At 32.7% G+C, this 16349-nt stretch overlaps 1 protein-coding gene across 1 annotated transcript; it reads right to left on the bottom strand.

Annotated features, from left to right (window-relative positions):
- Positions 1-5579: 5579 nt before the first annotated feature.
- On the bottom strand, positions 5580-10473 carry LOC134246974 (uncharacterized). Its single transcript, XM_062729323.1, has 3 exons — positions 10391-10473; positions 6166-8071; positions 5580-5937 (listed from the first exon to the last, which is right to left on the bottom strand). The coding sequence occupies exons 1-3, from the start codon at positions 10391-10393 to the stop codon at positions 5795-5797; spliced, it is 2052 nt and encodes a 683-aa protein (XP_062585307.1). The 5' UTR covers positions 10394-10473; the 3' UTR covers positions 5580-5794.
- Between the last annotated feature and the right edge of the window lie 5876 nt (positions 10474-16349).

The following is a 16349-nucleotide window of genomic DNA, read 5'->3' as shown; positions in this document are numbered from 1 at the left end:
AAATAAACTTTGTTTTACATTAATTTCACGTATTTTCGTCTTTTTTCTCTTTCGTTCTTATTTCTGTATAAGCAAAAAATATTAGTTAAAGGAAACAAAAAACCACAAAAAATGGAACTTGAGATTTTGAATCGTATTGCAATCCCTTTAAGTTGGAGGCTTTTCCTTGATCAGCCGTATTTGTATAATGCAATAATACCTAATGGAAATACAAGGGAAGAGATGAAGAATGATTTATTCCTCAATATTCACCTTATTTTCTGGAAATTGGTGTTACTTTAGTTCGTAAACAGAACATAAAAACCCCTCTATTTGTACTACTAGTAAACTACTGACTATTCTTTCAAAATTCTACTTTAACAAAACCTACATCATGCTAAAACATTCAATTTAAGATTATAGCATTTATAATTGAGGAATCTGGAAATTAATTACCCATTGATGTATATTTTTATTTTATAATTGGTGTTTAATGAACCTATGCGGGTTTTTCTCTCTTGAGCAATTAAATAATGAGTGCAATGTTATATACTTTGTTATAAACCATGTTAAATACCTTGTTATAGACAATGTTATATACTTTGTTATAGACAATTGAAAATGTTTCAGTTTGACGTGCTGCTTTCAAATTTCTTTTCATTGTTCACTTTATAATGGTCATATGAAATAGAAACGTTAAAATATCAATATGGTTTCTTTCTTCTTCGTCGCTGTTATGGTGGTACGCTTAAAACTTAAACGGTAAACACGTACTATAAGATCGTTCATATCATACTGATGGGACAAACAGTACACTCCTGATAGCGGATTATTAAAAATTAATCTGTCACGACAGCGAACATAAGTTAAAATTGTAGAAAAAAGATTTCAGTTTTAATTTGTTTTGATTTTAAATGTGAGGGCTTACTATATGGTATAGCTTGCACACAGTGTTAAATATTGCTTAAATTTGTTATTATTGTAGTTTAAACGAAAGAAAAAAAGTTTATTTCAAACAACATTAAGCAAATCAAAACATGTTTTTATATGAAGCAGCAGAGTTGTATTTCCTGTTTTTAAAATTCAGATCTGTTCTCCATAACAATAGGAGAATTTAATCAAGGAACTTAACTGTAAATGAAATAAAACTAATAAACAGCTTTGTCAAGTCATGAAATTGGACAAATACAATCTTAACCTCACATGTGTATCCATGAGAAAGTTCCAATGTTAATGTAGTTTTGTAAAAGTTTGGTATTTCATACCATGGTATCTCGAATACCTGAATTCTCTGATGTTCTTATATTTTAAGGATTTTATTTATTAAACTTTAATTGTTACACCTTAGATTCTCGAATCCTTAAATAATATTCTTTTTTTTTGTTTCAAAGTTTTTTTTGTAATCCGAAAGCAGCATTAATTCTGACCATTGTGTAAGAAGTTACTGTTAACGCACATATTTTGTGGGGTTAAATTTTTGTGGTTTGAAGAAAAACTCTTGGTTCGTGGGGATTTGATTGCTTGAATGAAGAATTGTTTAGTAGTTATATATACATGTAGCGAACATGAATTAGTGGGTCTCTTCATTTTTCGAAAACAACGAAAATTAAACCCCATGAAAATATGTGATTTGACAGTATTGATAACCGAGGATTTTTTTTTTTTTTTAGAAAACATGAAAACACACACTATTTATCATACGAAGGTATTGGTTTCTGGTAAAATATTTAAAACCGATTATAGATAATAACACAAGGCATTTAACTTCAAAGTCCATACCCTCCTCCTAAAATTCACAGTCATTTAAGCCTTCAGAGAAAATATTCGAAACCTTGTTAAATTACATTCTTTTCTACAATGTGTCTCCGTACACAGCTTCAAACTCTGCTCGCTAACTGAGAAAAATATACTCCATACCCCGAACAGGAAAAGTGAAAGTAGAAAAGAAGCGATGTCAGTAAAAGTATAACGATATAGGGCAGCGAGAAATTCGAATATTGAGTATATTTTTGGTGCTTCCAAACATGTAAAATGTACATATAAGGAATGTTTTTAAGTTTTTTGTGAATTATTGGTGTGTCAATCACATACGAAAGCCTATTAGGATCAATCTAGAGAGAAAAAAAATAAAAGGCGTTATAACGCCTTTCGAAAAGGCGAAATAACGCGAAAAAAGGCGTTATTACGCCTTTCCATTCCATAAGGTGTAATAACGAATTTTTAAAAGGCGTTATAACGCCTTTCCAAAAGGCGTTATTACGCCCTTTTAAAAGGCATTATTACGCTTTTCCAAAAAGCGAATTACGCCTTTCTAAAAGGCGTTATTACGCCTTTCCATTCTAGAAGGCGTTATTACGCCTTTCGAAAAGGCGTTATTACGCCTTTCTAAAAGGCGTTATTACACCTTTCTAAAAGGCGTTATTACGCCTTTCTAAAAGGCGTTATTACGCCTTCCTAAAAGGCGTTATTACGCCTTTCTAAAAAGCGTTATTACGCCTTTCTAAAAGGCGTTATTATGCCTTTCCAAAAAAGTTATTATGCTTTTTGAATAACCATTATTTTGCATTTAACAGGCCCGTGCTTTTAATAGCCCCCCCCCCCCCACACACACACACTCCACTGGCCAAATCCATTTGGGGAAATACTCGGTAAAAATTTATTTAAATGCAATAATTTGTCACAGTTTTACATTCTGCAACAAAATGTTCAGGAACCAAGAAACCAAGAGTTAATCATAATATTTATACTGTAGCAAGACTTTTCCTCAAAAGGGTGTATGTTTGGAGGGGGTTTACCCATTCGCACTCGTATTACTGGCCTACATGAAAAGGAAAAGGAAAAGGCGTTATCTTATGTTAATAAATATAGAAAGATTTAATTAAAACCATCTTTATTTATGCAATTCTCTATATTCCTGCACATCTCACTGACAACTGTTTGCATTCATATTAAGAGAAGGCAACACTCTACTTGTGAAGATCTAGAATATAGGCAGACAGGCGCGGATCCAGGATTCGAAGTTAGAGGGGGCGCCAAAAATAGGCAGGGCAAAGCCCTGGTGGTGTGTTAACTAGAGTTTTTTTAGGGTAAAAATGAGGTCTACCAAGTAGACATATTTACATTTTCTAGACGAAACTGTGATTTACGTTAACTTTGACAATTTTAGGGGGGGGGTGCCGGGTGCGCCCCCCCCCCTCCTTAAATCCGCCACTGGCAGACTTATCTTGCAGCTTTGCTTGCCATGTACAGTGTATTAAAATTTATGTCATTTGAAGATATTTTTCTCTTTTCTTGGAAAAAAGCAGGCAACTATTTGCATGGGTAAAATGAGCAATTGAAATCAATGACCCTTGGTAGAGGTGTGCCTGGTATGAAAGAAGGACTTAGTTGGTTCAACATTGAAAATATATGACGCATTTAAAAATCTTTTTTCCTGGAAATCTAATTGCTATCTGTTTAAATTATTTTTTGAAAAATTAGTCCTATATCTAATTGTGAAATTCATGTCCCAAAGGTACGATTTCTGCATACCCCCCCCCCCCCTCGGTTGGGCTAAATATGTTAAGTTATGTATTGAAAGTAAAAGGCGTAATAACGCTTTTTAAAAGGCGTAATAACGCCTTTTGTAATAACGCCTTTTAAAAAGGCGTAATAACGCCTTTTGGAAAGGCGTAATAACGCCTTTTGGGAAGGCGTTATAACGCCTTTTAAAAAGACGTAATAACGCCTTTTGGAAAGCCGTAATAACGCCTTTTAGAAAGGCGTAATAACGCCTTTTGGAAAGGCGTTATAATGCCTTTTGGAAAGGCGTAATAACGCCTTTTGGAAAGGAGTAATAACGCCTTTTGGAAAGGCATAATAACGCCTTTTGGAAAGGCGTAATAACGCCTTCTAGAATGGAAAGGCGTAATAACGCCTTTTAGAAAGGCGTTATAACGCCTTTTAAAAAGGCGTAATAACGCCTTCTGGAATGAAAACGCCTTTTCAAAAGGCGTTATAATGCCTTTTTTTCGCGTTATTACGCCTTTTCGAAAGGCGTTATAACGCCTTTTAAATTTTTTTTTCTCTCTAGATTGATCCTAATAGGCTTTCGTAATCACAAGACTTGCACGTAGGCATATTTTTCATGAAGCGTTAGCGCAATTCATGAAATATGCCTACGTGACAAGTCTGTGTGATTCACACACCAATAACCCTCACAAAACTTTAAAAAACATTCCTTAAGAGAATAACAAATTAAAAAGTGTCAATTTCCCTGTCAATTATTAGTGAATTTCCAAACTAATCTTTTTTGTTATACCCTTATAAATAGCTTTCTATATATTTATTACTAAAAAAAAAGTCCAACAAAAGAAATGTTTATTACATCGGTCTAACAATTTCACTGTTGACTGGCTGTCGGTCCAACATAAGAATTGTTAGACCGCAACGTCACTGCTACGTCACAAGTAATTAATTATCGTTCAATATCGGCGACACGGAAATAGCCGAAGTTAAGAGCTGCAAGAGTTGTTGCTACCAGCAAGGTAAGGAAGATGGAAAGAGTATGTTTTGTCATAAATAATTTTTTTGATATAATAAAAATATAGTAAAAATATTTACTGATTAAGCCATAATTTTCCATATAAAGTAATTGATAAAATCGTGTGTATTGATTAAATATTAAGTGAGCACTGAAGGGTATAACAAAACAGTTATAGACTGGTATTCGGGCAACATATGATTTAATTGTTGGACCTGAAGGTGAAAATGTTGCCCTTGGCCTGCGGCCTCGGGCAACATAACTGTATAATATATTTTTTAAAGAAACCGCAATTAATTACGATATTGTCAGCACGAATTGACCCCTGAGATTTAGAAGATTGCTATCTTGAGACTTTTTTACTGTATTTCATAAAGAGATGCTGATAAAACTCAGCAAAAGACTAATTCCATTTCAGGGGTTCTTAAGTTCTAGTAATAGGTTAAAATAATAGCACCATTAAACATTGGAATATTTGTTTTCGTGAAGATTTGCAAAGACAGAAAGAACAGTTAAAGGGATATGTTTCTATAAAATTTCTTTAATACAAAAAAATCTTAATTAATTAAAAGAAGAAATGGTATACACTTAAGTTAAGGTATCTGATCCATATTAGCATTAGATTAAATAGAAGTGAATCCATATCAGATATGTTTGGGCTGAATACTCAGAATATATAGAAATCATTTTCATGTTTTAGTATCAGTATGTAAGAGTGGTACTTGTCCTAATTTATGACCTTGTCCTGTCCATGAAGAGTTATTAGTATTCCTATTTGAATTTATTCAATAAATTCAATTATAAAAAAAAATCTATGCGGTGAAAAAATATTTTAAAATCATTTTTCTTTATTCCTTATGATCAAATGCATCTTTCCACTGTTCAAAGTATTGATTTTTTTTTAGTTTAAAAATTTATAGTGCAATTTTCAAAGATTAATTTCTGCTTCGGTAATGAGTATTTTGAATATTTCTCTCGGTCAATCCTTTTGTACTCTAAAATGCTGAAATAATATCATAGTATTTCTTTTATATATATGTTAATATTTAGGATTAGAAAATGTGGTCCTAATGTAGGCTAGATACCTTAAAATTACCATGTAGACTTCAAAAAATTGTATATTTAATAGAAAGTGAAAATGTAAATGTAAATTCTTCAAAATATTTTAAAAGCAAAAAATAAGCTATGAGTATTAAATCAAAGGAAAATCATAGCACGTATTATGATCATATAGGTAATAAATACTAATAATATTACATGTATTTGCATTAAATATATAATTAATTTGAAGAATTAACTAGATACTGGTTGCATTTGCAAAGATTGACCAGTGTCGTGCTGCCTCTGATTTCTAATAAGTTTTACACAAGCCGCAATAAGGGCGAGAGAAAGCAGTCCAACCAACACTCCCAAAACAATCACTGTGACGTCATTATCTAAAAATAAAATAAATTGTATTAATCATATATCAATCATGACATTTCTTATTTCATAAAGTTTTGAAAGATAAATAACGTTCTTTAATAGGTAATTCAAGATTTTTGTTCTTTTTTAAAATTTCTTAATGAATGAAGAATTACTGTTTACAAACTTTCTAGACTTTCTATTAGAAATAAAAATTTTTCTGTCTTGTATCTCTAGATGTTAGATAATAAAAGCCTTACTGCTTGATTGGTTAGAGGTATCTTGAGCTTCAGCCTGTGCCGGGAGGGACATTACGGAGGGAGTTTTACCACTAAAGCCATGGCAAGTCGGGAGTCCTTCAGGCAATAATTTGTCAATATGTTCAAATGACTCGTTTAACATAAGCGCCATCCCTGAGACCATATGTGGGTCGATGTGGCAATGCATAAACCAGACGCCTGGGTTCGTGGCCCGAATCCGAATGATTGAGTAGCCTCCGTAAGGGCATATTATGGTATCTTTACGAACTGGATCTACCAGGTTTATTCCAGGAATCTTTTTATAGTCATCCCAGGTCGTGTTCCTCCATCTGGCAATGTTACATTGACTCTGATTATTTAGCATGGTCGCATTGCATTGAATATCCTCATTGGCTAACAGATCGCCATTAGGTGAAACAGACGGAAAGCCTATTTTTAGAACCTCAAAGGTGTGACCATGCATATGCACGGGATGTGTGATAGCCATACCGGTTCCTAAGTTACTGAGAATCATAATGACCTCGGAGCCTGACTTCAGTTCCAGGGAGTGATGACATTCACAGGAATGCTCAGCGTCACATCCGTCACACGACGTGTCAAGATCACCAGGCTGTGAAAGAGCGGAAACTGTCGGCCAAATAAATTTTCGACCGTTAATTGATGATGAAGAATTTGGAAAACCAAAGTTTAAAAAATGAGTGTATGTTTCTTCTGTTCTTTGAACTCCTATCGTATCAAATTCAAAGCCGTTCCCAGGGTTTTTTGATTTCAGTTCAGAAACGGGTAGACAGGTGAAGTTTGGATTCATTGGGTACTCTTGAAATGGACAATTCAAAATCACTTCAGTGTCTCTATTTAACGGTATTGTTTGCAATGAGTTTTTGTTAGTAACTTTGATGTAACCACGTCCAATAACGTCTTCCCGAATTGTCATGTTAGAGTCTTTAAGGATATGCACGGTAATATCATAAGTTCCTTCAGTGGCATATTGTAAGTCAAGCTCAAAATCATATCTCTCTGCAGGATATATGATGATTCTATCAACTATTCGCGGTATGAATTCGTATCCGTCAGTTTCTTTAACAATGAGACGTAATCCTGGAACAGAGAATAGGAGGGTATCTTCAGATCCTACCCCTATCATTCGAAAGAGGTGCGTTTCATTTTTGTCAACATTAAATGTTTCCAATGGTGCCTTGTTGTTCTCGAATTCCCCTCTTCCATTTAAAAGAACGGAATTGGCTGCCTTAAGCTTATCAGTTAGATTAGCTTTTATCAACGTAACAGGATTATATAAATGGTTCCATTCCATGAGCTGAATGATATGTTGTTGGGGTATTGGAATTTCATTCTCTCTTCTTAGGACTATAAACGCTCCGTATAACCCCATGTCTCTTTGGTTACCCATATGGGAGTGATACCAATAGGTACCACTAAAACGAGGCTTGAAGGTATAATTAAAAGACTGTCCAGGTAAAATAGGACACTGTGACACAAAAGCCACGCCATCCATCGCCGGCCATCCCAGCTGATCTATCCCGTGCCAGTGTATGGTGACCGCTTCGTTTATTAGATTATTCTTGACTATGATGGTGATGGTCTGGTTCTGATACAGAAAGATTGGCGGTCCTGGCATGGTCCCGTTAACCGTAATCAGACTTCTTGTTGTATTCCATCCATCTACAGTTATAACGTTTGTTAAATTCAATGCATTTACGGAGTCCTCACCAGAATTTACTGGATAGATTGATCCGTTATCTGCATAAACAGGCCCTTTGGAGGGATAAATCATGGTGAATGCACTTTGGACTAGAAGTGACGTCACACAATGAGTATCATTTGGACAGATAAAGCCTTCTACAAGGTGGGGTAACCCCAGAATAAAGAATAGGGACCAGAACAGATCCTGAAAGAAAAATGCGATACAAAAATTAAATGGACAAATATGAACTCCTTATTTTTAATATTGTATCTATTATTGGGTAGCAATTGTAGCTTGCTGCATATGACATGTGCAGTGACTCGGCTGGGTGTCCAACTGATGCAATCAATACAATATTTTATTGTTTCATTTCTATCCATTGTCTACTTTTCACTTCTCGGAAGTCATTGTCATGGCGCAGTGGTTAGAGCTTCTACTCTAGAGTCGCAGAGTTAAGTCGCAACAAGCCATTAGTTAATATGTTTTCGATTGCAAGAAGGAAGTATATTACTCTCACTCTCTCTCATGTATTTATTACCTACAGCATAATTTTCTCAAGTAAAGTTAGAAAATTCCGTCCAAATGATGGAGATAACAGTCACATTAAAAATTCCGCAAAAATACTGGCATGTTAGTGTTGATATTCGTATTACACTGGTACACATACAAAAGTTTTCAATTGTGAGCGCGCTATTAATTTTCTTTTCACATTTTTTTCCAATAAATATAAAAAATTAATGCTCTTTTAAAAAATATACAGCTTTTTTAAATTGATAAAACTTGCTTCACGGATGAAATTTTATATATAACTCTTATTAAAATTAAAAATTGCACAATTGTAGCGCAAAAAGATTTATGATATTTTACCTGCCTCTAAAGTATTCATAAAACGTCACTGGGAGAAATTTTGAACGAAATTGGAGGGTATATGACTGTTTTATAGTCGTTTGTAAATGATCATTGCGTAAAAACACATCTAAAAATCGGAACGTCATTGAGCGTCATGGAGCACTGCACTTGTAAAAATTATGAATGCAGACTGGAAAATGTTTAAAAAGAGATTAAAATGTTCAAGATGCTGCCAGGAATTTCCTACACCTTCAAAGGACAAGTTTTCAAATAGTTTATATAAGAATGTTATGTGCATAAAAAGATTTATAGCAATAGAATACCCCCGTTTCGCATGGACGTTGCGTTGCGCCTATATGGGTTTGCATAGTTTCCATACCTGATCAATTAACTGATTAACTGCATAATCTTTTTTTAAGATCTCAATAATATCCGAATCAGTACAAAAGACATTATAGAAGAAAAGAAACATGTTTTGATATAGATATTAAATTTTAAAGTAGAAAAAAAGAAAAAACTAAAGATTTATAGAACTGCGACAAAGCTTAACGGGTTGAAATCTGGTTGTTACGTCGCCTTACGTCAAGTGATTGCTCCGTGAATCCCATAACCTCATAGTAAAAATCATTGTAAATTTTCAAGATTTTATTATATGGACCTGATTTTTTACATACCAATAAACAAAATGCAGGAATTTATAAATACTTCACAGTACACAATAGATTTTCCGTTTTATATCACAGGCTTTTCTGACATCCTATTAACAAAATGTATTATTCTTTTCACTTACTTTTAAACCTTTTATAAAAATATTTTAAAATCATAATGTAATGAAATTTTATATATATCTCCTATATCTTGGAATCCATTTTTAAAGTTTCCACGGATGCTGGACACTCGTCTATCAAGAAAATTTCTTCTAAAGTTAAAAATAGGATAAAGATCAACAACTTTAAAAAAAGGATTCGAGAAATTCTAAAAGGCCTATTTATTTTATATAGGTTATGTGCAGCTAAAAATATGTATAAAGAGATACACATCTACATGTACATTTCCTTTGTGGTTTTTTTTTTTTTTAAAAATCTTGCATAGAGATTTTCGTTGAAAACTGAAACGTTGGCATATACTATCATAATTACAACGACTGTCTTAAGTCATTTTATAATGCAAAATACAAAATTTTATTATGAAGAATATCATCTATGTTTAGATTAAACCATACAGTATTACTTAATTACTGAACGCTTTTTCCATCTTCTATAAATTAGGGGGGGGGGTCTCCATTCATGCATGCAATAAATTTAGAATAAATTATATCACAGGCATCGTGACATTTATTGACTAAAATGTAATTTTAACATGCAAAAGAAGCAATCTAAAAAGAAAACTAACACTCGCATACACATACTCTCACACACCCTCACACACCCTCCCTCTCTATCAAATTCTTACATCCCCAACGAAATAAAACAAAATAAAAACAAAAGCTCAAAAGATAATACATTCAAAAGTAATGCATAGACCTGTGTAAAAAAAAAATTAAAAAGGAAACTTTAAGAAATGAATTAATTTTAAAAGAATCAGAAATAATAATTAATAAAATTAACCCTGTACAAAATTATCTTAAATATTGTGTTGAAATTGATAATCAATTTATCCAAGGTTTGTACATACCATTTTGGAAAAAGACCAGATCCTATTAAATACAAACTGAAAATAAGATTTTTTTTAAAAATCACTAATCATCTGAAACCCAAATGAATACTTGGAATTTAAGTTTAATGAGGTGTTCTTATTTCGTAGAAAAATGGCTATGTAACCGATGAGTACCCCCTCCGACAACAATTAAATCAATCAGGCGTTTTAAAAAATGGTAATCTGATTCAGAAAAAAGGGACGGTTTTCTTCCAAGTACTTAATAGAATTTTATTTTGTCTTTCCTGCTCTCTATGTTAATGTATTTTATATCAAATGTACTTTCAGATGCTACAATGTTGGATCTAGATTTATAAATATGTTTAAAGGAAATAAATATTTCCTTAAATTGTGCTTGTTTTCAAAGGAGATGGATGAACATGAAGATCGAAGGGCATATAGCAAATATTCTAGTAAAATTAACCAAGAAGGCAATTCTACATTTTCTATGAAAATATGCTGAACAGAAATAAAATAATATTTCAGTCTATACAGTATTATTCCATTGTATATGAGTATTAACAAAGATTGGATAAACGACACATATTTTAAATGTTCATTATACCAGTGTTTCATATGGTCCCTTTAAATCTAAAAAAATATCTGGATAATGTTTTAACCGGTATTTTGTTGAATGTCTGACACTGAGCTGTCAAAAAGTGATTTATGTGATGATAAAATATGTTAAACGCTTGTTTAGAAATGTGATTCAATTAATCAAAATCACATATCTACTTGTTCTTAAATTTGTTTATTAATTAAAAAATAGATTTACTTGAAAGGAAAACATAAACATAGGTAATCAGAGATTACACAGCTCACCTCAACGAATGTTGTCTTTAAGTAAGGCAAAGTCACACAATTAACCAACAAAAAGTATACATTCCAAAAATGAAAATATTTTTAAAAGCAATTTTGATCTGATACTTTGAAATAGACCTACATAAAAAATTTAAACTACTTCTTCTTCATGAAAATGTAATGAAAATCCAGCATCTGAAGCAAATTTGAGAGTTTTCATCTCTTGATGCAGCATTTGTGCAAGTTTGGTTTATACAATGTTATATAAGCCTTATAGTTTTTGGTAATAGACCTGCAACCAAACTTTTACCTTGTCTATTATCTGAAAAATGTATGTCCAATTCAGCATCCGAAGCAAGTCCATTAGTGTGCATCCTTAGATGTATCATCCATGCAAGTTTGCTCATTATAGGGCTCATAGTTTATTGGAAATGAAACATGCATCAAAACTAACATTTTCACTCATCCACAAAAAGTAGGTCAGATTCAGCATCCAAAGCAAGCCTGGAAGTATGCATCCTTAAATGTAATCTATGCAAGATTGGTATTAAAGAACTCATAGTTCCTTGGAAATGAAACCTGCACCAAAAACATTTAACTATTCACTCAACCGGAAAATGTAGGTCAGATGCATCCGAAGCAAGCCTGGTAGTGTGCATCCTTAGATGTATCATCCATGCAAGTTTGGTCAACATAGGGCTTATAGTTACTTGGAAATGAAACTGCACCAAAAACTTTTAACTATTCACTCAACCGGAAAATGTAGGTCAGATTCAGTATCCAAAGCAAGCCCGGTAGTATGCATCCTTAGATGTATCATCCATGCAAGTTTGGTCAACATAGGGCTTATAGTTACTTGGAAATGAAACCTGCACCAAAAACTTTAACCTGTTCGCTCAACTGGAAAATGTAGGTCAGATTCAGCATCCGAAGCAAGCCCGGTAGTATGCATCCTTAGATGTATCATCCATGCAAGTTTGGTCAACATAGGGCTTATAGTTACTTGGAAATGAAACCTACACCAAAAACTTTAACCTGTTCGTTCAACCGGAAAATGTAGGTCATATTCAGCATCCGAAGCATTTTGCATTTAATGTATCATCCATGCAAGTTTGGTCAACATAGGGCTTATAGTTACTTGGAAATGAAACCTGCACCAAAAACTTTAACCTGTTCACTCAAAAATGTAGGTCAGATTTAAACAAGCCCGGTAGTATGCATCCTTAGATGTATCATCCATGCAAGTTTGGTCATGTTAAGTTACTTGGAAATAAAACCTACACCAAAAACTTTAACCTGTTCACTCAACCGGAAAATGTAGGTCAGATTCAGCATCCGAAGCAAGCCCGGTAGTATGCATACTTAGATGTATCATCCATGCAAGTTTGGTCAACATAGGGCTTATAGTTACTTGGAAATGAAACCCACACCAAAAATGTTAACCTGCTCCAAAAACATTAACCTGGTAGCTGAAATTGCAGCATCTGAAACTTTGTCTGGTACAATAAAACACACTAAAACCATCTTTCATAAATCACAGAAGTAATTAAAAAGAAAACTGCTCCAAAAAACTTAACCTTAACCTGGGACGCCGACGCTTTCTTTGTTGAGGTGAGCTAAAAATGGCTTTAGAAGTATACGATTTTGCATATGTCAAGTTTCCAATAATTTTGCCAAATTTTCAGTTAAAATTTACTGAAAAGTGAAGCTGTAGAGGTGAGGTTTTTTTTAAAAAACCTTTTTGTGTGATTCCCTCGAGGTTCACTGATAGTAATGAGACAATGAATGCGTACAGCTAATTATAAACACAACTGGACATTTTCTTTTTTCTTCTAAAGTCCAATCTCCGTTAAAAGTAGCTCAATTCGTGATCGGGAGGTCGTGCCTGGCTTAAGTCGATATAAAATTGGTAGCAACTGTTCCTTCGCCATGCACACAGCACTTGAAGTGGAAGTTGTGGGTCCTTCGGATGAGGCCTCGTGTGACGGTAGTCGTTGGCACGATAAAAAACCCTGCCTGCTCAATGGCCCTGAGTGCCGAGTAAAGATCAAAATTTGAAGCCCTTCACCGGTATATGGTGACGTCTCCACATGAGTGAAAAAATTCTCAAGTGGGATGTAAAACAACATACAATGAAATTCTTAAGTCTGGTTTTTAAATAATTTGAAACCAAAATACATACTTGTAAATCAAAGGCCGAACTAAACCTTCTTGAAAATCCGCTGGTAGTGCAATTAAGGAAATATGGTGCAGGGTGGTGGTTATTGCTGCAGCCAAATTAAAAATAAAATCCAGCAAAACATGCCCAATTAAGATTTTTTTTTTAGAAATAAGTTGTTTGCAAATTTACCGTTGTATTATCTGAACTAGAAATTTAACATCGGTTTCAACTTTAACACACATGGTTATTAATATTTACAAGTATATTTATGTACTTAATAAGGTGTGCCTATATCTTAAAAAAATGAGTAAGTAATCGAGAATTCTCCTCTTCGACAACAATTAAATCAACCAGGCGTTTTAAAACTTGCTAATCTGATTCAATGTAATTTTTTTTCTTTTTCTCCGTGTTAACCTTTTTCTTTTAAATTCGTTCTTTTTTCACAAAAGGGGACGATTTTCCTCCATGTATTAAATATACATGTTTATGAATGTAGAATAACCAAGTTCAAGAAAATGTAAAACTTTGCCCCCAGCCTAACATTGAAACATATTGAAACTATATATTGATACATATAGGGGGAAATTTTCTGGAGATTTAAACTATCTTTCCTTTCTGGTGTCTTTGTAAATGTATTTTATATCAAGTGCACTTTCAGATGCCTTAATGTTATATCTAGTCCTATAAATATAATTTTAAGAAGAAAAAATATTTCCTTAAAATGTGCCTGTTTTTAAATTTCAAATATTCTAGTAAAAATATTCAAGCATGTGGTTCCTTTACATATGAAAATATGCTGAACAGAATTAAAATGGAATATAACTATTCGTGTACTAAAATTCCATTATACATGAATATTCACAACGATTGTGTAGACGACATCAATTAAATGATGTGTAAATCAGTGAATGACCCTAAAAATTTATTATACACATGTATATGTATATTTTTAACTTGACTAAATTTGTTGAATGGTTGACTTTGAGCTGTCAATAGTGATTTATAAGATGATAGAAATCGCTATATATATTTAACGCTTGTTTAGAAATGTGATTCAATTAGTTGTAAAAGATTCATCAAATCATGAACTAGCATTTTTATTTGTCGACCATGTACGGGTCGACAGTTGACAGGTTGACAGATGAACCTTATATTTCTTCTTTTAATTTGGTAATTAATTCAAAACGAAAAAGACCCGAATAAAAAAAACAACATAGAAATGGCTTTAGATGTAAATGATTTTTCAGTAATAAAATAACACATAATGTTTACCACTAATTATAACATGTATAAAAACAATGGCTCAGATCTATAGGTACTTGTACACTTGTCACTCGTCAGCTTTTTAGAAAAAGTTCAGACAGAACCTCTTACTTCAAAACTATGTATTATTATTCAATTTTTATAACATATTTAAATCAAACAATGTAAACTGTTCAACATTCAATGAAAAAAATGCTCGAAAATTCATAAAGAATATAGGTCAAATCTAATGTAATAACGAATAGATCCTTGTATAGTTCTCAAATGATTTAGGTAGTCTCATTCCATGATCTGAATGATACATTGTTGGGAAATTGGGATATTATCCTCTCTTTTCAATACATATGAGTTATCCCCTGTTTCCTGGTTGTCAATGCGAGATTGGTTCTAGTAAGTATCGCTAAAACGAGGCTTCAAGGGATCTCCGGATTACACAGGAAATTGTGATACAAGAGCAACGTCATCCATTGCCGACAGAAAAAATAATTACACCTTCATTAAGGAATTGTTTTATTTAACAAAAAATGTTATGCTTTGGTTTTGGTATGGAAATATAAAAGGACTTGGCTCCATGGCACCTGATTACACCGATGATATTTTAGTGCTCCGTATTTACTTTGCTCATGATTTGTTTTGTTTGAATACCGTTCGTTATCTCCAGATTTATTTATGTAAAATCTCCATTACTTCCGTAAATCTCACAAAATGTTAATTTTTTTTGCCTATCAAATAGCATACACATGCAAAGAGGCCAAAGAGGATCATTATATTTTTTTTTGGATGTAAGTGGGATCATGCTTCAGTTTGTGAAGGTTTACCTCAATTTTTGTGTAAAAATATACTTGTGTTGTTAACAGAATCATACAGCAAAGATCCATTATACCTTCAAATTACACCTAATGTCAAAACATTCGCATATCTTTTCGAAAAATCTTTGTAGGAAGGGGTCGTTTTACAAACATGATTTTAATGCCATTCCTCACGAGTTGTATAGAGTAATGGTTAGCGTGTTTGTCTCAAAGGAAAATGATACTCAGGTTTTTAAAGTTAGGGTTTTGAATATCACATTATTTTTTATTTCAATAACAGAATGATTTTTAGCCGAGAAAACAAATTTGGGAGTTTTGTTTATCATAATTTCATAAATTTCAATACTGAGAACCTTACTCTAATTATTACGTAATTTAGAAATTTAAGGACAGATGATACAACCAAAAAATGGATTCCTGGATTGGTATATATTTTTGGCCTAATTTCATTGAAAATGATGCAAATAATAAATTTCTAGAATAAAAAAAAATTGTAAACCTTCTATGATGTTCAAAATTCTGCCTCTCTGAAACCATCCTTATTAATCTAATGAACTGAAAAATATTTATATAGAATCTTTACAAATATTTTTCAGTTCCAATCCCATTTTTGTGAAAATTTGAATAAAAAATTAAAAACTACACGGTGAAACGTGTTCATTTTATTGACGAAAATATGACTCAAGTTGTTATTTTCAGATTTTTTGACAAAAGTTTTTTGTATCATGTGTCCTTAATATGATTTTTAAATCATTCTAAAGCTATAGGCATTCTGCACACCCTCTGAAACACTTGTCTCCATTCATAAAATTTGCATTCTTTTTCCTTTGCGTGAAAATGATACTTAATGCTAGCTTGCATGATTAAAATTTAAGTAAAAAATATCCATTTTTTAAAAAAATTT

The sequence above is a fragment of the Saccostrea cucullata genome, unplaced genomic scaffold (genome assembly GCF_032062105.1).
Source record: "Saccostrea cucullata isolate Sc308-1 unplaced genomic scaffold, CSIRO_AGI_Scuc_v1 ctg20, whole genome shotgun sequence".
NCBI lineage: Eukaryota > Metazoa > Mollusca > Bivalvia > Ostreida > Ostreidae > Saccostrea > Saccostrea cuccullata.
The sequence above is the reverse complement of the archived record's forward strand: the minus strand, read 5'-3'. Positions and strand labels throughout refer to the sequence as shown.